We start from the raw sequence: 26727 nt of genomic DNA, 5'->3' as shown, positions 1-26727 counted from the left end.
AACTGTTCTCAAACAAACAACAAAAGTTAAGTACCTAGCCTAGCTCAGCATAATGCTGGACTAGATAATAAGGGAAATCAGACAGGGAGACTGCCTCTCAGCTTCTAGGACCCAGTGCTTGTGACACATATTTCTGATGCATGAGAGCTTACAGGAAGCACCTAAACGGAAAAAAAAAAAAAAAAGTCTTTCAAATATCTGGAGGGAGTAGGTCATGTATCCTTGGGAAATGTTCCGTAGGTTTTCAGAGACACATGGACCTCTATCAACAGAACATGATTGAAACACTGGACACATTAAAACCACTAGGTGAGAATTTCTTGAGAAGTATCCACCAGCCCACAATTACCCACAGACAGGGTGTGATGCACATCACTTTAGCAGGTGATGTACAGCATAACTGAAGACTAAGTAGTGATCCCACACCAGGGAGAGAACAACTGAGCAGCTGCAATGTGTTCTCCACACACACTGGCCCAAAGTCCATACAAAAATAAATTCACAAGGAATCCAAGGTGTCCTGGCAGTGCTGGCCATGCCACAGTGTGGAGCTCTACTGAGCTCTTGGTTCTGAGCACACATGTGTATCTGACCATACGTGCCAGTGAACCATGCTAAATGGCGCTGCTCACAGCTCCTCAGCTCACACCGGAGGCTACTGTGGACTATGTACAAACTGCAGTGTTTTTGCTGCACATATGACAGTTTCTGCTCTTATGGAAACACCATGGTTTAAGGACACACAACAAGTACCTAATATTTTCCTGCTGCCATTCCTCAGCAGGTAATATCAGAACACAGACTTAACTGTACTGGATAAACAAACATATCCATCGGTTGGAATGCATATGTGCTTTCATCTTGAATAAATAGTAAAAATATCTGCACAGCAAAGATTGTTTTAAAATAAACTATGACTTATTATCAATAAATGTTCTCCTTGTATGTCTATTTTATACACCCGCATGTCCGGGATTGCTTAGGAATTTCTTGATCAAAAAGGAGTCATGAGTGGCAACATTTAAGAAATGGGATCTAGGCCGGTCAGGGTGATCACACCTATAATCCCAACACTTGGGAGGCGGAGGTGGATTTCTGAGGCCAGCCTAGTCACAGGAAAAGCCCTGTGTCAAAAACTCAAAGGGTGGGAAGGGGCTGATGGCCTTCTAATAGGTGCTGTGTGTCATAACCAAACCTCGTGACAACAGCAAATAGACAAACTGCCTCATGGCGCTGTAAGGGGAGCGGACTTATTTATGAGCTATCCTTCCAAACTCTGCAATGAGTGAGCTGGAGAGCTGGCTCCGTGGCTGAGCACTAGAGCTGATGTTCGGTTCCCAGCACCCCATGGGGACTCACAAGCTTCTGCAACATAGCTCCAGAAGATCTGACACCTTCTTCTGGCCTATGCATGGGGATGACATGCAGACAACACAAAGTTAATTTTTAAAAAAGAGAGAAAAAAAGTTTTCTTCAATCGGCACATGCAACATAAACTTCCTGCAATCCCAGCACTCAGGAGGTGGAGGGAGGAGGATCGGGGTGAGCATTAACCTTAGCTACCTTCTCTAAACGCATATAAGCAAAACTATATGACCTCAGCAACCTGTATTCATAAGCACACACACGCCCATGTGTATGCATGCACACATGTGTAACAATAATTAACGAATAAAGCACGAATTTAAGAAGGGGATATGGCAGAATTAAAGGAGAAATGATGTAAAAACAGTATTCATATGAAAGTCTCAAAAGCTAAATACTTAAATTAAAAATAAAGGATGAAGAAAAGAAATCTTGGCTTGCTGCTCAACTCTCAACTCCTTTCAACCCAATTTGTTGCTTCTGTAACTGCCAACTAGACAAAGGACCTTGATCAACGTAAGGATGTGAGGATGCAAATCCGAGAATCTCGGAATCAGTACTGCTGAGGCCATATGAAGAGAAGAACTAGGAATTTGGAAAACCAGAAAACAACCTTTTTTGGTTTTTTCTTCAGGACATTTCAAATCTTAAAGAAAATCTTAAGGTTTCAAAGCTATTTAAATCTTAAGGAATAAAAAAAATGAACTAAGCTGGTCAGTACAGTGGTCTTGCACACTTTCATCCCAGCACTCAGTAGACAAAGCAAGACAGGTCTCTGTGAGTTCAAGTGCAGTCTGGTCTACAGAGCAAGGTCCAAGACAGCCAGGGCTATATACAGAGAAATTCTGTTTCAAAAACAAACAAACAAACAACAACCAAAACAAAAACCAATCAACCAAAACAAAAACCACAACAACCCCTTCCCCTAAAAAAAAAAAAAAAAAAAATTCCTTAATTTTCTAAACATTTCTCTTGAATTTCATTTAGGTCACTAGAAGTATAGATTTTTATAAGCAAACAGATAAAATAAGTAGCCTTTTTGCTTTACAGTGTTATATTAAAAAGACAATTCTTAAAAACCTTTAAGACAAACTAAGGAAATTTCAGTATTTTTCTAACAGTCTTGTTTACTCTGGTTTAAAGTCACTTTTACCTAAGGCTGTTATTAATCATGATAAAGCTTACTGTACTTCTCCAGCTAAAGGAGGGAGACTTCATCCCAGTGCTCCAAAAAGGGAACACCCAGTTCTTCTGTTATGGACATGCCAGATAGGCACTCGCCTCCAAAGTACCAGCCAGCAGTCACCCGAGACACAACAGAGACACGAGAAGACCACAGTGTTTCACCAGCAGTACCAGTCTCTCCCATGAGGAGCTACCCAGAGCTTTGACCAGTCTACACATGACTGCTGCTGTTCTCACACCAGTGTCCCATCGGATCATCCCTGGCTTCTTCCCCAGGAGCACTGAGGAACCACAGCAAGCACCACTAAGCCCCGCCAACTCCTGGCCTTGTTACGTAGAGCTTTTAGCTCCACAGAAGAGAAAAGACACAAGAAAGAAACATACCTAGGCCTCAGAACATAGAGCATGTTAAGTGGACCTCAATTTTGACATTTGGTTCTAAGAATGGAGTGGAAAGGCCTCATTTAAACTTCAACCTCAAACCTCTCTCAGACATTCCAGCCTAGAGACAGTAACAGTTATTTATTGGCAGACAAGAAATACACTTTAAAAATGAAAAAAGAGCTAATACACAGGTAGAGAAAACAATTACACAGCTACGTGAAATTACTCACTATGGTATTCAGCTACTTTCCCAAAGAAAGGTCTGTCTTCTACACGGAGGTGGTGTTGGACACTCTCTCTCTCTCTTTCTTTCTCTCTCTCTCTCTCTCTCTCTCTCTCTCTCTCTCTCTCTCTCAAAAAATATATATACACACCTTCATGTAGAAAATGATAAGATGTTTCACGTCAGTGACCAGGTAAACAAAAGAAACACTGTAAGAGATACGAGCTCCTAGCCATCAGAATAGATATCATGGGGGGAAAAATCGTGTAAATGTTGGGGTCCTATGGTGCTGCTCACACGCTGAGCACGTGAGACCTAGTGTTGGGGTCCTATGGTGCTGCTCACACGCTGAGCACGTGAGACCTAGTGTTGGGGTCCTATGGTACTGCTCACACGCTGAGCACGTGAGATCTCAGGGGCTTGCTGGCCAGTCAGTCTAGAGTTGGTGCAGGATTGGAGAGATGGCTCAGAGAGTAAGCGTGCTTGCTACGTAAGCCTGAAAACTGAAGTTTGATCTCTGGATTCCACATGGAAGGAAAGAACCATATCCTAAAATGTATCCTCTGGCCTCTACACAAACGTGGTGGCATATACATGCATACACACCAATCACAAATAAAATACCACTGGGCAGTGGTGGTGCATGCCTTTAATCCCAGCACTTGGGAGGCAGAGGCAGGGGGATTTCTGAGTTCGAGGCCAGCCTGGTCTACAGAGTGAGTTCCAGGACAGCCAGGGCTACACAGAGAAACCCTGTCTCGAAAAACCACAAATAAAATAAAATACCAAAAATTTTACAACATTGGATGTTGAGCCCTGGCCTGTACACGAGTGCACACACATGCCAACACATGTATACGACATATGCACAGAGTCAAAGTCAGAATCAAAGTAGAATAAAGGTTACTAGGGGGTATTTTAAGGTACAGAGTTTCTGTTTGGGGTGATGAAAAAAATGACCAGTGACGGTTTCACAATATTAGGAGGGAGTGTACTTAATGTCACTTAAGTACATTTAAATGTCTAAAGCAGTGTATCTTATCATACATGTATGCATGTATACTTTTATAAGAAGTGAAAAACAAAACAGAAACAGCTTGACTCGACAGATGCATGAGAGCGGCCAGCCAGCTGAGGGCAGCCAGCCAGCTGGAGCCACCTTCCCGGGTCCCTCCTCAGTCTTCCTCCCTTCCTCATTTCCAGTGTCCCTCCTTAATCCTCAGCTGCACTTCTGGGACTGATTCCATCAGCCTCTCAGCCAAAGGCTCTGAGATGTCCAGTAAGGAAGACAGTTTAAGAAAGAGGCTCTGCCACCTTACCGCCTGAAACTATTCCTTCTCGCTGGCAAAGCTAGCAGACCTACTTCACACTGCCTGGGATGTGAAGCGATGTGGCTCCGTCTGTCTGTCATACCATCATTGTAAGGGTTAACCTGCTGAGCTGGCTGGCTGGCAAGGGAAGCAGCCTCCCTTTCCCTCACAATTCCATGTACACCGCACCAGAGGTGAACATCGCAGGACCGTTCTAGGAAGGGATAAAGCAGCTCCACGCCCCCACTAGAGCTCTGAACACCTTCTCACAGTACACATTTGCTTTTCTGGGACAGTTTAACCAGATGAATTATTGTTGCATTCATTTCCTGTTTTGTTTTGAGAAGGGTCTCTCTCTATGTAACCTAGGCTGTCCTAGATCTCCGAGAGATCCTCCTGCCTCTGCTTCCTGAGCAGTAATTAAATGTGTGTGCCAACATTTTGGTCTGAATGATTAAGCAGGAGGCACAGGGTTGTATTACTAGCAAAACAAAAGAAACCCTAGACAATATTAGACTAGCCACTGTGAACTTTATGAACTTTATGCAATAAAGATGAATCTGAATGAAGCATTTCACCTCTTAATATTTTACCCTATTGGGCTTCAAGCAGATTGAAAGTCCTCAGCTTTCGCTTCTCAGGGTCATACTACAAAAGTTGTTTTTGCAGTGTTGGGAATTGGCTGAAGGAACGTGACAACCTCATGTCTAGTAAATCTATAAAACTCCTAATAGTTCAGAAAACAACAATAACAACAAAAATGGTAGGTATGCATCACTGATTATGAAAAGTCAGGAAGATTCCCAGAACTAGAAAGCAGACGAGATCAATGGATCAAACAGAGAAGCAAACTGTTTCCCTGTGTCAGCTGCTGAGCCTCTCCGTGGCAGTGCCCTGACGGTGGAGTAGGGCATTCCAAGCGCAGCACTGGACTTGGGGTTCACTAGAGAAATCAGGAGGCCAGGAGCAGGGCCTATGTTGGATCCCGTAGACCAGTCAGGTTTCTCTCCTAGAGTGGCTGGCTCCTCGATGTTTCCTATGGGAAGTACAAACATATTCTTGCTTCTTGAAGTTACAGCAAGTAGAGAGAGGTACCAGGTGTTACCTTCTTCCCTCAGCCCCAACGTGTCTCCCATCCTTACAGGTCTCACTCCATAGACACTGCAATAATCCTGCCCTTTGCCCCAAAGTCTGACTGAAGAGATGTCACACCTCTGCAGTCTTAGTCTTCGGGTTCCTTACTAATTTTTCTAACACTGTCAGCATTAGGATTACCCGTGGAACTTTTAAAATCTGTAGGTGCCCGACTCCAACCCAGAGGAGCTGGGCTGAGTCAGCATCAGAGCACCAGGAGTCAGAGCACGCTGCACCGTCTCCCAAGTAGCCAGATGTGGCTGGAGCCACTGCTTCTCTCCTTTCCACCACTGTCCTGTCACTCTATGTTGGGAGAGGTTTTCATTGATGGAATTTCTATGTCATTATTTGGTCAGCAGCTATGATCAATATTTTTAGTATGTTATAGAGACCTTTTAAACATTAGTAATATTTTCCACCATCTTTTAATATTTGGTTGCTCACTTCCCTGAGCACTTTGTAATTTTGTGACTGTAACTTCAAACCTTTCTGCAGATACTACTTAGAGTAAGAGAGGACATTTCTGCAGAATAAGTATTTGGCTAAAGGTTGTTTTAAAGGACAGACATCATGTGCTGAGTCTGTGTTCACTAGTGTCATTCAGAGGCACTCGGCAACAGTAAAGATGGGGGAGGGAGGAAGGGGGAGGGAGGAAGGGGGAGGGAGGGAGGGAGGGAGAGAGAGAGAGAGAGAGAGAGAGAGAGAGAGAGAGAGAGAGAGAGAGAGAGAGAAAGGTAGTGTGTCCTGAGTTTCAAAGTGAAGCAAGAGAGGGATCAATAAAGATGCCGAGGTGACAGCTGGGACGTTTCATGTTTGCAGCAGGCTTTTAGAGGGAACATGAAATGCTTTGGCAGAGGGAAGCAAAGGTTTAATTGTACAAAGAACCAGTCATTCTTAAATTCATAATGGAAACAGCCAAGAGGGAACGAAAAGTCATAATTCAGAAAGGGAGGTGCACAGGTTTCCCCATTAATTAAATATTCACAGGCTACATAAGGTAGAGCTAAATTAACAGTGTGGCTACATATAATGTTTCTTTAAAAATTGTTTTTGTTTTTCAAGACAGGGTTTCTCTGTGTAGCCCTGGCTGTCCTGGAACTCACTCTGTAGACCAGGCTGGCCTCGAACTCAGAGATCCACCTGCCTCTGCCTCCCAAGTGCTGGGATTAAAGGTGTGTGCCATCACTGCCTGGCCCTATGCTCTTATTTTAAAAAATGATTTTATTTTATATGCATGGGTGTTTTGCCTGAATGTATATATACATACCAGATGCATGACTGGTGCCTACAAAGGCCAGAGAAGGGCATAGATCCTCTAAGAATAAAGTTATAGGAACTGAACCTGGATCCTTTGGAAGAGCAGCAGTCAGTGCTCTCAATTACTGAGCAATCTCTAGCCCCAAATAAAAACATTTCCTCAAGTGAATGATCATGAAATGTGCAAGCATCTGGAAATGCATACTATAAAAATGTCACACAGCTGTGAAAGAGATAAGCTAAATCTATGCACAGTTGAAGATTATTTAGCCTCTAACATTAAAAACACTCAAACCACCTAACTAGGAAAGAAATCTGTAAATGTTTACTCAAAAAGAACACCACTGCTTTCATTAAAGTGCATTAAGAAGGTCATTATGGTTGATACAGTGCATCCCCACGGCGTGCAGTGATGACTTGGTCCCCTAGACACTGAAGAGTTAGATGAGAAGGCATGGATCAGAATGTGTCATTATGACTGCAACTGACACCGCTGGCAGGTGTCTATAGATTGCCCCTGATTACAACTGCACAGGCTTCATCTAAATGTCAAATGTCTGTTTTCATTACCATCTCCCCTTAGGATTAAGACAGCTACAAACCCCATCTGCATGGAACAAGTGAAGCGTTACCCACTGCAGATAAACAACCTTATACTATCGACAAGGAAAACAAACAAGCCAGAAAGCTGCCAACCCCCCCCCCCACACACACACACACTTACTTTAAAAAAAAAAAAAAAAAAAAAGACAGGGTCTGTGTACATGGCCCTGGATGTCCTGGAACCCACTATGTAGAGCAGGCTGGCCTCAAATTCACCAGAGATCTGCCTGCTTTAAAGGTGTGTGTGCCATCACAGCAGGCACCAACACATCCTCTTAGAAAAGACAATAGCTGGAGAGATGGCTCAGTGGTTAAGAGCACTGACTGCTCTTCCAGAGGTCCTGAGTTCAATTCCCACATGGTGGCTCACAACCAGCTGTAGTGAATCTGATGCCCTCCTCTGGTGTGTCTGAAGAGATTGACAGTATACTCACATATTTAAAATAAACAAATCTTTAAAAAAAGAAAAAGAAGACAATGGCATATACAGAACAATGTGTAACATGATTCTGTTTTTGGAAGAAATGTGTATGTATTTGCTTATAAGTATTCCAAAATGTCTGCAAAGATCCTCAGCAGGCCAAGCCCCACTACACTGGGCAAGACAGGTAAGAACCATTGGAGAACAAGACTGGCAGCTACACAGAGAAACCCTATCTTCAAAACAAAAGAAAGCAAAACAAAACCTAAATCACATTTGGTTTATTAATGGGGAAGGAGGGGACCGTGCTACAGCATAGATGTGGCAGTCAAGACAGTTGCCAGGAGTCTGCTCTCCTCCACCACATGGGCCCAGGGAGCGCCTGCAGAGCCTTCTTGCTCGCCTAATCCCACATCAGCAGTGCCTTCCAAAGACCAAGGGAACTCTAGCTAGGACATGTGGAGCAAGAGGTGCTCTCAAAATATACGGGGAGAAAAGTCTTGGTAACAGTTATATATTAGGGAATTTAATGGTAATTAAGATAAAAATATTGTTCCAACTACTCCTAAGCACATCAGACTAGTTCTCGAATGTCTTCGTTTTGGTGCTGGGGATTGAACGCAGGGTCTAGGGGATCCTCTGACCTTTCCTGGCCCTCTCTGGCCTCAGGTATGACCTTGGTTTACATGCAGGAAAAATATCCATTCACATACAATTACAAAACTCCACTTATTTACTTATTTTAGTTTCTCATTTTTTTTTTTTTTCCGATTTTGAGGCCCTGAGTTTGAATCCCTGGAGGGAGGGGAATTCAATAAGCAACTGTGCTGTGTCAGGCACTGTTCTAGAAAATGTGTCTGCATAAAATGTACACTTGGTAAGGGCAGAGACAGCAGGAATGAATCCAGAACTTTGGGCCATACTGTTGTTCGGTTTTGTTTTTTGGGACAGGGTCTCACTATGTAGTCCTGATGTCATAGAACTTGCTAACTTAACCTCAAGTCCCGAGAGCCGCCTGCCTCTGCCTGCAAGTGCTGGGAGTAAAGGAATGTGCTACCACACCTGGCTCCACGGTTTTAATCTTAAGAGAAAAAAAAAAACAGTAACAAATTTCTACTTGGTACCAGAGCAGTAGATTATTAACCTAAGGTGACTCATTAACACCTAATAATTTAGTTCCAAGTCTGCACTGGTTTCTAAGAACAGACCAACAGAAGCCAGTAAATACCCCACAGTGTGGAATGTGTGGCCTTCTTTAAAACCTCCACTCCTTAAGGACATATAAGCAGCACTCATACAGGGGTGGGGGTGGAGGATGGCCTGTGATTTTCAAAAGCAGTCAGAACAAAGACAGTAAAATACCAGGCAGAATCAGGGCTAAGGTGCATTGACACAGAGACTACTTCTCTAAATTAAATATGAAAAGACTCTGCTGTACACACTCCTAACCTTAAAATTAAAAACAAGATTTGCTTCTCCTCAGGAGTGGTAACTAAAGCTCCTGGGCATAACTAAGCATGAGGTCTGAGGTGCACTGGAAGCACATCTGTATACACAGCACACAGCAAACCTTCTAACTAGTTTAACAGCAAAGAGTCAAGAACAGAGGACCAGGACCACATCCCACCATTATACATTAACCAGCAACTGAAGGAAAAGATGGTGAGTCAGAAGGTGGGGCAGAGCCTCCAGCCAAGGTGTTATGTACTATCTATCTGTACTATCTATCGCCTCCCAGGGCTGCAGCACTGTCTGCTCCAACAAGGACCCAGGTTTGAGTCCCAGCACCAACACACCAGCTCACAACCATCCGTAATTACAGTTCTAGGTTATCTGACATGATTTTCTGGCCTCTGCAGGGACTGCACACATGTGAAGCTCAGGCATACATGCAGCAAAACACACATACACATAACATACAACCGTCTCATTAAAACACTTCACTGTATATCAAGCAGATGTTGAAAACAAAGCTGCCTCGTGTTTCTTACAGAACTCCTGTGCAGGAACAGCATTCGGTGACAAGGTGAGGACGAAAAGAACGAGTTCCTTAGAGCATAAAAAGCACACTAATGAATGCTTCCTAAGTTATCTCTAAAAACAAATTCCCTTTACTTTAAAGATAAATTACAGCAAAATTTAATATGTAACATCTGTTTGGAGTTTGCATACCTTTTTAATTTCTGAATATTTGAAAGGTTGTGAGCACATGGAATAAATCCATTTTTAAAAAGACTAGCATTTTGGGTCTGTGAGCGACCTTTCCTCATGTGAAAGGAGCAAAGGCCTTGGTCACCTGGAAGGCCCATTCTGAAGGCAGGAGGCTGAGCAGCCAGAAGGCATAGCCTCGTCTGCAGGCACCAACATCAAATTTCTCCAGCTATAAATTGCAAGGGTTTAGACTAAAGCCACACTCTGGCTGTAAGACTTTATATTTAGAATACCTTAATGAATAAATCTATGTTTTTATGGAAAGTCAGATGTGAAAGCTGGAAAGAAAAAAATTCCCAAGGAATAAAAAGTTATTTTAGGATTATAGAGCTTGTCTTTCCATTCTAGACCTCTGGACAAAAATGTTACTTGTGAGCTGCCTTAGACAGGGCCCTGGTTTTCTGTGGCCGCTGTAACATGTGACTATAGACTCTCGGGCTGACACCATGTACATTTATAACCCTGCAGCTCTGAAGGTGAGGCGTGGTGAAGCACCAGGGCCGGCGGGGGGTACTCTGCCTGTGGACAGGGAGGGAGCTACTCCTTGGCCTTCTCCAGGTGCCACCCACAGGGTCTCCACAGCATTGGAGGAGGTTCCCTCCCTCCCTCCTCAAATGCTGCATGTCTCTGTTCTTTTTTTTTTTTAAAAAAATAAAGAATTATGTATTTATTTTATACATATGAGTACACTGTAGCTGTCTTCAGACACTCCAGAAGAGGGCATCAGATCCCATTACAGATGGTTGTGAGCCACCATGTGGTTGCTGGGAATCGAACTCAGGACCTCTGGCAGAGCAGTCAGAGCTTTTAACCCCTGAGCCATCTCTCCAGCTGCTCTGTCTCATTTCTTATGACACTGTCTCACTGATTCTACACCTGGAAGACTTAGCCAGATGGACACAAAGCCCAAAAGCCCTCATCTCTGCCTCCCAGACTCAACAGCGCCACAAGTGGCTTTTCCTGGAAGTGCTGGGGATCTGAGTTCAGGTCTGGATCTTGTAGAACAAGCACTTTAGCAACTAAGCCAAATGCTGCCTCTTTCATCCTTCCTTTGTAGGTGTGGCCTCTCTTCCTTTTAAGAGACAAAGCAGGGCCCAGCTGGATTAGAGGATAACCCCGCCCCCATTTCAGTCTCAGCTCTACTCACACCCACAGTGTGTGCCCTTTGCCCTGTGAAGCCCCATACATGGCCCTTTATCAATCTAACATTTCTCTGAAAATGCCTTTGGCATGTCAGAGAACACACTGAGGTACTTACTTGATTTCTCCTCCTCTTCCTTCCCCCACCCCACAAAATAGCATTTCTCTGTGTAACCCTGAACTCACTTTGTAGATCAGGCTGATCTTGAACTCACAGAGATGCGCCTGTCTCTGTCTCCCAAGTACTGGAAATCAAAGGTGTGTGCACTACACCCAGCTACCCGGTCTTTCAGTTCTATAAAACATTTAAACCGCAAGAAAACAATACACACAGTGCACTTTCTTTTTCCTAGATAATCACTGACAAGTTCTCTCTAAAATGACACTAAGGCTTTGAAAATGTAAGCAGCATACTATAAATGCTGAAGAAGGTACAGGCATCACGTCCCTTAGCAGACAGCGTGAGAAATGCACAGTAACTTACCCACAGAATAACCTCCACATGCTCTAGCATTCGACATGTAAGTATGCGTGCTCTCCCCATCCCCATAGAGCCGCCACTACACTCCAGATAATGAAGAAGCATTTCGACCACAGAGTTCTTTTTGTGTTCACTTATTAAGTCCTTCTTTCCCAGCTCGGGACTCCAGGCAGTCTCTGATCTGCTTGCTGTGTGGCTCAGGCTGCCTGCCCTCAAGCTCCAATGACTCTCGTCTCGTCTCTTAATGCTGGCATTACAGGAGTGCCACACCGAGTCCCACTGTTTTTCTTTTACTTACTTTACTTCACAAAACCTTATTGCATCCAAAGCTACAAAGATTTTTTTCCAAAAATTTCAAACATTTGTGCCTCACAGCTAGTTCTATAATCAACTGGCTTTACTTTTTGTAGGGGCATAAGAGTCTTTGTGCTCACAGATGCAGTAGAGGAACCCAGAATGTTAAGTTGTTGTTAAGGGTTGTTCCTTCAAGGGAAGGAATGCAAAACCCATTTTCTTACCCAGAAGGCTGGAGTGCATGTGCTGTGTGGCTTGATGACCTCTGTCTATCTGTGGGGACTGTTAGCACTTGAGGGTGCTCTCATAAACCTGTGTTCCCAGTCAATCCAGAGAGCCTCACTTTATGGAAGGTGGCACATGTACTTTTTTACAAAGAGGTAAACTGATCGGTGCTTAGTTTGTTCCTCAGAGATCTAGTTGTGCTTTGTTATCCACATGGGATTGAGTTAATCATCATAAGAATAATGTTCACCAGATTGTGCTATGCTTAAATAAGCCTAAAATAAACCTCTTGGGGTCAGACTCCCCAAGTCTGACCCAGTGCTTGCTACTGAGCCATGCTGCACTGACCTGCCTTGCCTCCTTTTCTGCCCTCTGCTGGTGGAATTACTCCTCAAGGGTTAAAACAAACCTCGCGCTGGTTGGCAACTAGGTACTTATTACCCATATCTCACAATTTAGACGATAAAAGTATGACCATGGATAGTTGATACTTTTTCTAACACAACTGTTGCCCCTGCTCACAAGGGTAAACCACCTCAGATGTCTTTAGTAACTTGTTATACATCTCCTTTCTAGGACTCCCAACACAGCTAAACTTAATGGACGGGCAGTGGCGACACACCTTTAATCCTAGCACTCTGGAGGCAGAAGCAGGCGGATCTCTGTGAGTTCCAAGCCTGGTCTGCAGTGAGGTCCAAGACAGCCAAGGAAACACAGAGAAATCTTGTCTCAAAAAATCAAGACAAAAACAAACTAAAAATAAAAATTTGAGAATGGTCTTGCTTATTAGCAACAACACTTTAATGAATCTTGCAACTTATGGAATATTACTTATGTTCCTGGAATCCCTTGGAAACCACAGGGGAAAGCTACTGGATTAAGATAATGACATCAAATACTTAAGCAACAAATTTTAAAAATAAAAGGGGTATACACACCCCCTGAAAGCTCCACACAGCAATATACATAGTATAAAACACCTTATTTTTTTAAGTACAAAGACCAATTTGCTCCACAATTTTTGTTTGTAAAAAGTTAATCTTTTTCTCTACTAAAAGATTTTAAGGGCTTATCATTTTATGTGTGTTAGTATTTTGCTTAACTGTATGTCTGTACACTGTGTCTACAGGTCTACATCAGACCCCAAGACTGGAATTACAGACAGTTAAAACCACCATATGGGCTATGTTCCTCTCTTCCTCCTCCTCTTCCTCTTCCTCCTCTTTTTGCTTTTTGAGACTGGGTTTCTCTGTGTAGCCCTGGCTGTCCCAAAACTCACTCTGTAGACCAGGCTGGCCTCAAACTCAGAGATCTGCCTGCCTCTACCTCCAGAGTGCTGGGATTAAAGGTGTGTGCCACCAGAGTCTGATGGACTATGTTCTTAAGGGTTATTATTCCTACTTTTTTTCTTTTTTTAGCAGTCTATTCAAGTTTGACATTATGGTAATGTTGGCATCACACAACAAGTTGAGAAATATTCTCTCTCTGTCAACTACCCATGTTCCACAGATGAAGCACTTCCTAGGATATTCATCGCTTTGGTCTCTTGAATCACTGTCTACTTTATCTGTGTAAAGTAACTCACAATATTATCTATCTTCTTTCTAAAATGCGTGCTCCGTGTCTTTGTTACTTCCATTCCAATTAGAGATGTGTGTCTTCTCTCCCTCCTGCTCACTCAGGCTAGAGGATCCTAGTCCACGTTGCTGCTTTCTAAGTGACAGCTTCTTATTTCACTGGCTTGTGCTACTATTTTCCTGTGTTGTCTGTCTGTTTGTTGTTTTTTCTGGTTGAAGCTTTTATCTCCGACCTATTTCTTCTGTTTACTTTAGCTTTTGTTTTTCACTCTCTAGTTTCTTAAAGAGTCAGGTACAGATACTGTTTTATCACCTACACTTTTGGATTTTTCCTTTGGGTATTTCTAGAACTATAAACCACACATTTATTTTTTAAATTCAAGTATTTTTTCTAACCTTTGGTTTTCTTGAAAGCATGTTTATGATTTTCCAGGTATCGTTCATTTTTTTTTTTTTTTTTTTTTTTTTTTTTTAGACAGAGCCTCACTATATAGCTTTGGCTGGCTTAGAACTGGCTCTGTAGACCAGGCTGACCTCAAACTCAGATTTGCTTGCCTCTGCCTCCCAAGGTCCTGGTTTAAAGGTGTGTGCCACTATACCCAGTGTATTTGTTTTTTTCCATTTTATTTATATATACAGGTGTCTTGCCTGCATGTATATCTGTGCATCACGTCTGTGCCTAGTGCTCTGAGGGGCTGGAAGAGACCCTGGAACTGGAGTTACACATGGTTGTGAGCCACCTCCCCAACCCCCGGCATTGATTTTATTTTTTTACTTTTGTTTTCTTGAGACAGGGTCTCACTATGTAGGTCTGGCTGTCCTGGAACTCACAATATAGACCAAGCCTGGAACTCACTGATCCGCCTGCCTCTGCCTCCCAAGTGCTAGGGTTAAAGGCGTGCTCCCCCATGCTCAGACCCAGCAATCGTTTTTAATTGCTTTTGGTTGGAATAAACATGTGAGCATTAAGTCATTCAAATCTTTGACACTATCTTAAACTAAAATTATGGTCTCTTTTAGTCAGTATCTCATGTGAAACTTAAAGTGTATTTGGTTTACAATGAACGGATATCATATAATTGTCAGTTCAGGAAGAAGTTGGCTGACAGTGTTAAGTCTTCTAAATCTCTTCTGCTGCTGTACTCAACCTGGAGGAGCAGGGAGGTAATCTGCTGTTCTATCAGCTAATAAGAAAAAGATGACAACTGAAGACCCCATTCTTCAGCTTATCAGATCCTGATCCATGTATTCTGAAGTACTACTTATAGGTACATAAATATTTCAAATAAACACTTAGGACTGATGACACCGTTAATATAAGGGCTTTACTCTTGATGATCCTTTTTGTTTCTCTACATTCATGTGCAAGTATTTATGTGCATGTGAGTGTTGGCAGAAGCCAGAAGAGATCAACAGACCCCCCTGTAGCTGGGGCTACAAGGGTGAGCCACCCAGGGTAGGTACTGGGAAATGAACTCAGCGCACCTGAGTAAGAGGAGCAGTAAGTACTTTTAACTACTAAGCCATTTCTTTAGCCCCTCATATTGATAATCTTGTTGGTTCTAAAATCTAGTGTGCGTAAAATCAGTACAATTATTTCAGCTTTCTTAGACAGTATTAGCATGGAGTATCCTTTTGTTTTATTGGTATGTTTTTATTCACATAACACAGTGAATTGTTTCTAGGTAGCCCACAACAAGTTACTATTCAACCTGTAAGGCTGCTTTTTAACTGCATATTTTTAGGCCATTTATATTTAATGTGACCACTGATATCATTTACATGTGAATCTACCTTCTTAATGTGTGTCTCCTATTAATCACATCTTTTTTACATTTCCTCTCTTTTTTCTTGCCAAATTTAGAAAATCCTGCCCCCCCCTTTTTTTTGTCACCAAAGGCTTCTGTAATCCCCTTTCTCTTCAAAATTGTAATTATATACACATTATATCTTCATGACTGCCTCATAGCTAAATGATTCCTTTTTCCCAGGCCTTTAAAAAAAAAAAAAAAAAAAAAAGGACAAAACAAACAAAAAATCTCCCAGTATATTCTGGATAATTTGCACTGCAACGACATTAAGTTTGTAAGCTTCCTCCTGCACTGTTTGGGCTGCCCCTACTCCCACACGTGAGCTCTTACGCTCAACCTCTGTAGGTCTCACTCCAATGACCTGTATTCAACACTCCCAATCTTTCCTGTATTTTCTTAAACAAATGGATTATAGTTATTACAGCTACTTCAGTGTCTACTAATTTCATCATCAGAGTCATTTCTGGGTCTGATACTATTGACTAATTCTTCCTGTTTCTGTGCAAGCCTGACATTTTTTCACCAGAGGCTAACTGTGAATTTGGCTCTAATGAGGAATAGGTATTTCTGCATTCCCCTAGATGTGAAATTTGTCCTACTTAAGTTACCTGGAAACAATCTGATCCTTTCCAGGCTTGTTTTGGAACTTTGTTGAGAGGATATAAGTCTTCATTGAGGAAGAATTCACCCACCATTAAGGCAATTATTTCTAAGTACTCTCCCTGATGTTCTGTGATTTACAAGGCTTTCCTATTTGGCTGGCAGTAACTCAAACATTTTTTTGTTTGATATAGAATCTCGTTGCTGAGTAGCCCAGGTTGGCTTTGAACTCACCTGTTTCCTTAGTGCTGAGATGACAGGCATTTGCCACTATGCCTGGCTCTGAAAAGAAACAGGGTTTTCTTTTCTTTTATCCTTTTGGGTGGCTGTTTGTCTGACTAAGTGGCTTCTACACAACTCAACCGTGCTCATCTGAAGAGCAAACGGGATCGTTCACACACTTCTGGAGTTCTCCCTGGTGGAGCTCTTTCCTTTCAAAGGCCATCTGCCTGTCCTCCCTGGACTCCAGCAGACAAGACCTCTGGGAGTCAGATGGTGTCATTACAGGCTTTACCTGCTGGTTTCTATTTCCTCAGAGATCACTCTCCTCTCTGCTGTCAGCTTTCTGGTGTTTCAAGCTGTTGCCTCATATATTTTGTCTAGGGATTTCTGTTTGCTTTGTGACTGTAGCCAAGAGAGTAAATCCAATCTCTGTTAACTATATTCTGGTCAACCAGAAGCACAAGGCCATAGACTCCATTTTAAGCCAGAAAAAGATATGGTTAGGACAAGTCTTATACAATAGGCACTGATGAACAAATCTTAGTGCTCTCAGATTTGAAAGACAGAGTTTTCCCAGGAAACTCTAAAGTCTACTACTTTAACTGATAATAAAATAAAATCTTTCTTCCAACATTTTTATTTTAAAATGCTTATCAAAACTGTGACTTTGGGAATCTGAGTAACTGAATCATCATGTTTTCTTTTTTTCCTGTCTTTGGTTTTTTGAGATAAGGTCTTGCTGTCTATCCTGGCTGGCATCAAATTGTGAGTGACACTTTGCCTTTGCCTCTCAGGTGCTAAGATAACATGAGTACACCATCACACCCAGTTCTTATTATTTACTTTTGTTTTAGTTTGAAGATAGGAGTTCTCTGTGTAACCATGGCTGTCCTGGAACTCACTCTGTAGACCAGGCTGGCCTCGAACTCAGAAATTTGCCCACTTCTGCCTCCCAAGTGCTGGGATTAAAGGCATGTGCCACCATTTCCTGGCTCAGACCCAGATTTTACTCTGATCTTTAATAAATATAAGTAATGGTTATGGAAAGAACAAAAACTGATTTTTCTATTCCAAAGGACCATTAATAATTATAATTTTAAAATTCTGGAGTTAAACACTAAGTTAAAAATAAAAGCTTTATTTTGTGTTGTCTGAGACAGCTATGTCATGCTACATAGCACAGGGTAGCTCTAGAGCTGTCCATCCTCCTGCCCTAGCCTCCCGAGTGCTGGAATTACAAGTGTGTGCACCACCCCAGCAGCTGTTCATGAATCTACTGAAAAGCATACAGAGAAAACCAAAGCATGCCAAGTCCTGGTGCTATAAAGGCTGGCTTTGGTGGTGTTAATGTTAACAGAGTTTAACAGAACTTTAAGTTTAGATTCTATTCTATAGAAAAATCTCAAATGTTTACCTAATATATGCAAAAATCTATGGAATATTTTAGTATGCTGAGTTTTTAAATTCCACTGGGACTGGGCTCCATGATTCTGCATTTTGGTGGTTTTCTGTAGTGGTGTCCTAAGAGAAGTTTCCTTGATGCGGGTGGTGATGCGCTTATCTGTGAGGATAATCGCAGATGCTTAGACTAATGTTAGGGTGTTCACTGAGTGATGTAACAGCTGTAGGTTCTCCTCCATGAAGCATGACTTCCCCAGCACTGAGTATCTGGCTGGGTCTCCAGTACTAGACATAGTGTCTCTCTTAGTAAGCAGGTCTCAGGTCCAATCAGAGAGTATGCACAGCACTACTGCCACCCTAAGGTTACCCACCATGCCATGCTGCTCACTGATGCTGGTTCTCAGGCTTCAGGGCGGGGTAGGACTGTTGGCTGCCTCTCCTCCAGTCAACAACTCAAAGGAGGGCCTCTCATGTACACTATTAGGGTTTTTGTTAAGTCGTCTTTCGCTCTTAGAGGGAGTACTGTCAGCACACTGTGTATCTTCTTTCCTGAGATGTCTGCTCAAAAAAGATTTTTTTGCACTGGGCAGTGGTGGTGCACATCTTTAATCCCAGCACTAGGGAGGCAGAAACAACTGGACCTTTGTGAATTTCAGGCCATACTGGTCTATACAGTAAATTCCAGGACAGCCCAGTCTGCACAGAGAAATCCTGCCTCTAAAACAACACACACACACACACACACACACACACACACACACACCCCAAGGGAGGCAGTAATAAGTACATATTTCAGCTGTGTCATATTTTTACTGTGTGGTGATGGTGTAATGCTAGGAATTGTTTATTATGGATTTTTGTCACCTAGTCTTTTGCTAGTATTTCCCCCTGATTTACAGCTTGTCCTCTTTCTCTGCTTAGAGTTTTTGCTTTGTTTTAAACTAGGCATGGCAGTTCCTGTCTGTAATCCCAGCACTGAAGAGGCAGAGGCAAGAAGGTTGCTATGAATTCAAGGCTAGATTGGGCTACAGAGTGAGATCATCTCCAAAATCCAAAAAAGAAAAAGAAAAGGCCCACTCCCGAGCTCTTGAAGTGTGCCCAATCAACTACTGTTCAAAGAAAAAAAATTACATAAAAAACAAAACAAGGTTCTATTTTCCTATCATTTTCATATCAAATCTTAGTGTGTATATTTTATATTATTTTTCCAATTTAACAACTGAGAATTTAAGTGTTACAGTTGTCCTTACCCAGTTTTTTTTCCTTGTTTTTTTAAAATTTATTTATTTTATGTATATGAGTACACTGCTGTTGATGTCTTCAGACACACCAGAAGAGGGCATCAGATCCCATTACAGATGGTTGTGAGCCACCATGTGGTTGCTGGGAATTGAACTCAGGACCTCTGGAAGAGCAGTCGGTGCTCTTAACCGACTGTGCCATCTCTCCAGCCCTTACCCACAGTTTTAAATGGCTAAATTGTATCCTACTGACTGTTCCTCCAACTGGCCGAAGAGATCCCTAGCACCAGCTAAGTTAACTTTGTTGCAAAAGTTAAGCAAGCTGATTCTGAAATTCATGGAGATATCTAAAGATTCAAAATAACTGAAATTACTCTGAAAAGAACAAAACTGCAAGATTCAGGGGCCACACTTTTAATTAACACTTAGGACAAGACACACTCAAGATAGTGTGGCCAATGCTTAGGACAAAGAGTACTCAAGACAGTGTGGTCTGCTATAAAGACACACTCAGGAATCCATGGACCATGAGAACTGACAGACAAGAACATTAATTCGTTCTCATTAATTTGTTTTCAGAAAAGGAACTGTCAAACTGGAGGTAGAAAAGAACACTTCCCACTAAGCAGCACTGGAACAACTATATCTTCACATGTAAAGATTGTAACTGGATACCTGGCTTCACCTCACATACAAAAAGTAACTCAACATAAGACATAAAACTAAATCAGGGGGCAGTACACACTAATAACCCCGTCACTCATTAGGCTTAGACAGGAGGATCACAATTTTAAGACCAGTTGGGCTACATAACAAGACCTTGTCTCAAACTCAAGGGAAGGGGGCTGATGGGGGGTTGTTCTAATGGGGAGGTTGCTCAGTAGGTTAAGTACTTACTGCACAAACTTGAGGGTCTTTGTTAGCTTTGGATTAAGCAGCAATTTCAGAATTTCATACGGAAACTAAAAGCAAGCCATGGGAAGGGTTTTCTGAAGGGCAGAGAGCTCAGTGTAAGATCACCCCAATGAAGTACTGCAGAGGGACAGCATGACAGACAGTTACGATGGTATCGGCAGGGTGGGTTTCCGTCAGCATGGGGTGGTGAGAGTACAGTTAGGGCAGGTGGAGGACACAGGGAACTCCAAGACTGTGGCTAGAGCAGAAGGTGACTGGGGAGGGATGGCTAGACGACAGGCGCAGTGCAGACCCTCCAAAGCCAAGCCAGTGACCACAGCAGGCAGCGGGGAGGGCTTCCTGCAGGCCAGCAGCATACAGGAAGACGCAAAGACATGAATCACCAATGACCCATCCAGGAACTGCTTGTGATCCAATTTGGCTAAAGTGAAGGGTACATGTGGAAAAGACGCAGGCAATGCTAAATAAATAGGCAGAAGTTTGACTGAAGGACCTCGTGTACCAGAAGACAGCATTTGAACTTTATTCCAAAGGAAATGGGAACTGAAGCATTTGTAAGGAAAGTGACAATCAGACTGGCTTAAAACAACTTACGCTGGCAACCCTCCAATGGCTTCCCATCACTAACTGCACAGAGTCCAAAGCCCTCCAAGATGATCACAGGGCGGCTCTGAGATGTTTCATTCCCACCCACCGAGCTCTGCTTGAGCTGCTCTGGTAAATCCCTACTCCCTTGTGCCCTCCAGAGGGCTCTGCACCTGTTGGTCCCTCTACCTGGAACTTCACAGTGCACTCTCATATGCTCCCATCTCCTCTTGAGGGGCTTGCTCTGCTGTTACTATGAGAGAGCAAGAAACTGGCTCCACCATTTGTCTCCTCCACAAACCACACGGCACATACAGTGGGCTGCACACTACTGTCCACCATAGTAGAATACAGGTCCACAGGCAAGTCTCTCAGTAACTCCAGATGCTAGAATTGTCTCATACAGTGAAACTAAGGAATGGAGAAGTGGCCGAGGAACGGATCATTAGCTAGGGAAGAGCAGAGACCACCAACTCAGTTCATAAAATGAAGTTTTGCATATTCACCAGAAAATAGTACTTTACTTTACATTTGTAGTGAGAATGCAAGTGTTGCAAGGTGTTCTGAAAGGCAAATCTGCCAATATCTACAAAAAGTCTGATGTCCTCTAGCCCAACAACATCATGTCCAGAAAACTGACTGCAGATAGTTTCAGAAACAAGCATCTGGTGGCACACAACAACTCTAAGAAAGAAATGTCTTTGAGCATGTGTGAGTGGATTTGGGTGTGTGCATACATGCATGTGTGGGCCAGAGGGGAATGCTGAGTGACAGTCTCACTCTTGGAGACATCTCTCACTAAACATAGATATATTATGAATTCTGCTAGGCTGCCTGGCTAGCAAGCTCCGGGGATCCACCCTTTTCTGCTTTCCCAGGGTTAGAATTATAGACACACAGCATGCACATGAATTTTTACAAGGACCCAGGGATCCAGACTCAGGTTTCCATGCTTGTATATGGCAAGCATTTTACTGAGTCACCTCATCAGTCACAGGGGGAAAAAAAAAAACGGACTATTACCATCAATCTCAACAATGAAACATTATGCAGCAGTTAAAAATAAGGATACACTTATAAAGGTATTGAAGTGGGAAGATGTTTAAGAATGACAGTAAAGAAAACAGCAATTTATAGAACAGAACCTAACTTTCCTAAGGGTCAAGAATAAGTTCAGTGACAGAGTACTTGCTGAATATACATCAGGCCTTTGGTTTCACCTCTACTACCATAGAACAATATACATATTTGCGCAAGTGCAGAGAAAACATCTAAGAAATACATGAAACCATTCTGAATCACAGGATTCAATGGAAAACAAAACAAAATAAAAAATAAGACATTTTTACATTTTGGGTTTTTTTTTTTTGTAATGTGTAAACACCCAATATCTTTTTTTAAAAAATCAGTCAGTTAAATTTTAATTCTCAGGACTAGAGAGATGACTCAGTGGTTAAGAAAACTGGCTGCTCTCCCAGGGGTCCCAGGTTCAATTGCCAGCAACTCACATGGCAGCTCATGGCTATCTATAACTCCAGTTCCAGGAGACCTGACACCCTCACACAGACATACATGTGGTCAAAACACCAATGTACATAATATAAAAATAAATAAATTACATTAAAAATAGATTATATAATAATGAGATTTTAAATTCTCATTAATTAAGAAAAAGGCTGAGTATAGAAAGGCACTTTAGATGAACATAATTGGTCTTGAAGACCCCAGTGTGGAAAATGTGAATTATGGCAAGCACTTAATCAGAAACTATCGTTCATAACAAGTATTTATGGACTACTCACTCTGTGTCAAGCACTGTGCTGAGGACTCCAACAAGATGGTGAACACCTAGTCTCTGCTCCCAAAGACCTCATGAGGGGGTAAGGGGGTGCTTTTGGTCCCCACTTCCCCTGTTAAGAACCACTGGTTATAAATCTGTTTTCATTCTATTTATTATGCTGAGGACTTCTACTAAAACTAGCAGAATCAGCAGACTAAACAGAAATAAAAGATTTTTAAGTTTTAATCTGTTTCTTTCATGAGTAATTTTCCACCCTTTGGTTGTCTAACAGTCTTGCTACATAGACTAAATGGGCCACATGACGCTGCGTCTGCCTCCTGAGTGCCGGGAGTAAAAGTCTGTGCCTCTATGCCTGCCTTCAACTGCTGCTCCCTGCAATGGGAGATCAGCTACTGCCTAAAGCCCACCATCTTCCCACCACATCAACTCCCTGTCAGCCCAGTCCCCCCTGCTAGAAAGGGTACTACAGAGCCTGCCCTTGGGAAAGCACTGCTTCTCACCTCCTGGACCAATCTTTTCTAGTCAGGGCTTCAATCCTCTTGGTCACTAGAGTAGTTTAGAGACAAACACAAATAACCTTAACAGATCCAATGCAAACTCAGTCCTGACAAGCTTCACCTCAACTGAGCTGTGAAGACAATGACTGTAACACAGCTGAAGTTCCTCAAAGGAGCATGGGAAGACAAGTTCACCTAATGGAACATTTAAGGATTTTCTGTGATTGATTCCACAATTTACCACTTTTGTAAAGATAAACCACAGTGAGACAAATGTGGAGCTACACACCTAGAATTCTGTCACTCTAGAGGCAAAGGCAGGAGGACCAAATGTTTCAGGGCAGCCTGGGCTACTTAGCTGTACCTTGCCTCAAAACAACAAAATTATGCATGTGCATATACACATAACAATGAACAAGAAAAAAACGCAGTATTAGAAACTTCCCCCTCTAAAGCTGGCAGTGGTGATGCACACCGTTAATCCCAGCACTTGAGAGGCAGAGGCAGGCAGATCTTTGTAAGTTCAAGGACAGCCTGGCCTATGTAGTGAGTTTCAGGACAGCCAGGGCTATATAGAGAGACCCTGTCTGAAAAAATAGAATTCTATAGACTCTGTGTATTTTCTACAATACTACAGCAATTAGAAGATATTTGGGAGACAGCTAACTTTTAAAATAATATTGATAATCTTAACACTAAGAAAACTATTAAGTATAATAATAAAATGGAGAAAAATATAATTCAACATAAGAAAATATAACTTGACCATCAGGACTTGCTGAGTGAAACGGCATCATGTAAGACAGGAGGGTCCTGATCCTGAGAACCAAACTAAAACTAATTCTTTTTTTTTTTTTTTTTTTTAATTTATTGGCTATTTTATTTATTTACATTTCAGATGTTATCCCCAATCTTCATCACCCCCCCCCAGAAACCTCCTATCCCATCCCCCCTCCTCCTGCTTCTATGAGGGTGTGCCCCCAACCACCCACCCACCTAAAACTAATTCTTAAAGACAAAATATCCTTGAACAATTGACTGAGCAGCCGGCTGGGAGGCTTCCTGCAAGAGTAAGCAGAGCGTATGTCATCTGCTGCATGTTTTCTCCCATGTTGCACAACGTATCGGCCACAAGCTTGGGCTGTTCTATTAGCATGTGTAAGCATCTGGGGTATGGTTGTCGGAATCCTCAATTGCCATCTTAAACACATCAGTACAAATTTCAGTCTTGAAATGGTCATAGACTTTAGTAGTTACAAGTACTATATGTATTTTCACCCACAATCTAAATACAATACATTTCCTGAACTTTTAGCATTCAGTTTCCTGTTCGTCAATGCCTCCAGCTCCAGAAGCAATCCATAAACACACCCCAGCCATGGTATTTCCACTTTTGACAACAGTGGACATGAATTTAATTTGACCGAATATAACAATAGCAGTAAAGACAGCAACAGCAGAAATGTAGTCATTTATAAAGGAGGAGCTAGAAGTGCATTCCTTGAATCTGGATTCAGCTTTATAAGCCAGGACTTTTGAAAGCTTTTCTCTACTGAAAACCAATAAGTGTCTTTATCAGACAATAACCATGAACCCATCCGTTTCCCTTTTTCACTTGCTTGCCAGGAACCATGGAGCTAAATTTAAATGTAATGTTCAAACAGACACTGTCTCGCCTTAGCTCACTGGTAAGTCTTTCTTCCCTCCTGTTCCCTCATCCTGGTCACCATTTCTCAAGCCATTTACATTCATTTCCTTTGCTTTAATGATCTCTGCCTTTTAAGTTTTAAATTACCAAATCCTTTTCAATAAATTACAAAATTAAGAGAAAACTCATGACCTAACAGTCCTTATCTTCAAATCACTGTTATCTATTAACCCATTTATCTAGAACATAGGTTCTAAAATGAATCTTTATTTTCTTCTTTAAAAGTCAATTATTTCGCCAGGAGGTGGTGGCGCACGCCTTTAATCCCAGCACTTGGGAGGCAGAGGTGACCGGATCTCTGAGTTCAAGGCCAGCCTGGTCTACAGCATGAGTTCCAGGACAGCCAGGGCTACACAGAGAAACCCTGTTTTAAAAACAAAACAGAGATAAATAAATAAAGAGCTGGGTGTGATGGTGTACTCCTATAATCTTAGCACCTGAAAGGCAAAGAATGCCTCAAACATGCCCCCCCTTTCTGTCTCAAGGTATGAGAATCTCAGGATTAATATGCAAATAAATCAAACCATAAAAAACAACCTAAGAATGAAGCTAACAAAAACTGTTACTATATAAATTTAGAAGGCTAGAGAAACTGAAAGAGAGAGAGAGAAAGAAGAGGAGGAGGAGAACGAAGAGGAAGAGGGAGAGGAGGAGGAGGAAGAGAAGGAGGAGGAGGAAGAAGAGGAAGAAATAAAGGAGGGAGGGAGAGGGAGGGAGGGAGGGAGGGAGGGAGCAGATGAGGTGAGGAGAAAGAAACCAAAGTACAGTACATAAGTGACATGATACCCACCACTGAAAACACAGGAACAATTGTGCACAATTGTAGGTTATACAATTCAATCTCAAGAGTGCTTAAAATAATAAAGAAAATAATCAGTATTTTAGTAAAACTAAATCTAGTCCAGAAGCCTGCTTCTTCTGGAAAGAATGTAAGAGAACTTGCAGTGGTCTGGGGCATCTCTATAACCCAGGCCATTTTCTCTTTCTCTAACCGTGGGAAAGAATATAGAACACAGAACAATTGCCAGTTGCAAAATGATTTCATGGTAAAATTATGCTTACAGTGACTAACAAGTATTGTTTGCTACACTACACACATTTTCTTTCAAAATGCAAGCTGAGTGTCTCGCTGAAGTTAAAACAATACATTTCAGGGGAGAACAGGAGCTGCTGTACTGGTGAATCGGTGGCTGGAATCTGGCTCTGTGAAAGGGAGAGGACATTTATTGGGCAACTAATACAGCTAGACATGAAGCAGCCCAGGCCCTTTATCACAGAAGAAAGAGAGGCTTAAATATGGTCTGTGCCACTCTGCCTGGCTCATGTTGAACTCTGAAACCACTGACGGACACCCAGGGTGGTCAGATGGTACAGCACGCTGATGGCGGTGGTCAGATGGTACAGTTCCTCACGCTAGTACCACCTATGTGCAGCTCTAAGAGAATCTGTGTTCTACCATAGCAAGACAAAAATTTACTAAGACAGAGACTATTGATGCCTAAAACACACAAAAAAGAACTGTTTTTTTTCCCCTCAAAACACTGATTTTGTACCAACTCCCAAAAGCTGTCCTCTGACCTCCACAGGTGAGCCACAACATAGTGTATGCACACATCACCCACACACTAAATACAAGTTTAGTTTTAAATAAAAGAACAGTGATGCCTATTGATGGGAACACAGCCATGGCCTTCCGTGATGAGTGAATTGCCACCATGCTGTTCCTGATAGGAAATCACTTTCTACCTCAGGTCTGAAAAGGGGTAGAATTGGTGCTGCTATAATTCCACCCAGATGGCTAAGAACCACAGCAATGAAAACAAACCAGCCCTGTCCAGTCCCGAGACACACAACCCACACAGTAATCAGTGGTGGATCATGAACCTGACACTATCTCCTCCAGATCTCAGCTTTCAGGTCTGTAAAACAGCGCAGCTGGAGAGAGAATGCCTTCCTCCCTTCTCTTCCCCTCTGCCTGGTCCTTTCCACCGTGTGGCTTTGTGACTTCAAATCTAGGCTGACTAGAGGGTAGGGAGGAAACCAGTCATAAAAACCCATCAAGCTTTTGCGACAAAAAGTAAGGGTTATATAAACAACTGAAGCTATAAAGAAAACGAGAAAGCCAAAAGTAAATTG

The 26727-nt window shown here is 42.3% G+C and overlaps 1 protein-coding gene across 4 annotated transcripts in view; it reads right to left on the bottom strand.

The window, feature by feature from the left end:
• Fkbp5 (FKBP prolyl isomerase 5) overlaps window positions 1-26727 on the bottom strand; it is a 115139-nt gene that overhangs the window by 44552 nt on the left and 43860 nt on the right. The window contains exon 1 of one of the 4 annotated variants that reach the window (XM_076917249.1): window positions 16456-16607. The exons of the other annotated variants lie outside the window; for them this stretch is intronic. Coding sequence (XP_076773364.1) covers window positions 16456-16485 — 30 coding nt within the window. The 5' untranslated portion in view covers window positions 16486-16607. Of the gene's footprint in view, window positions 1-16455; window positions 16608-26727 lie in introns of those variants that run through there. 4 annotated transcript variants of the gene reach the window in all.

The sequence above is a fragment of the Arvicanthis niloticus genome, chromosome 20 (assembly GCF_011762505.2).
Source record: "Arvicanthis niloticus isolate mArvNil1 chromosome 20, mArvNil1.pat.X, whole genome shotgun sequence".
Lineage (NCBI taxonomy): Eukaryota > Metazoa > Chordata > Mammalia > Rodentia > Muridae > Arvicanthis > Arvicanthis niloticus.
Note: the sequence above shows the minus strand (reverse complement) of the source record. Positions and strands in the feature narration are given on the sequence as shown.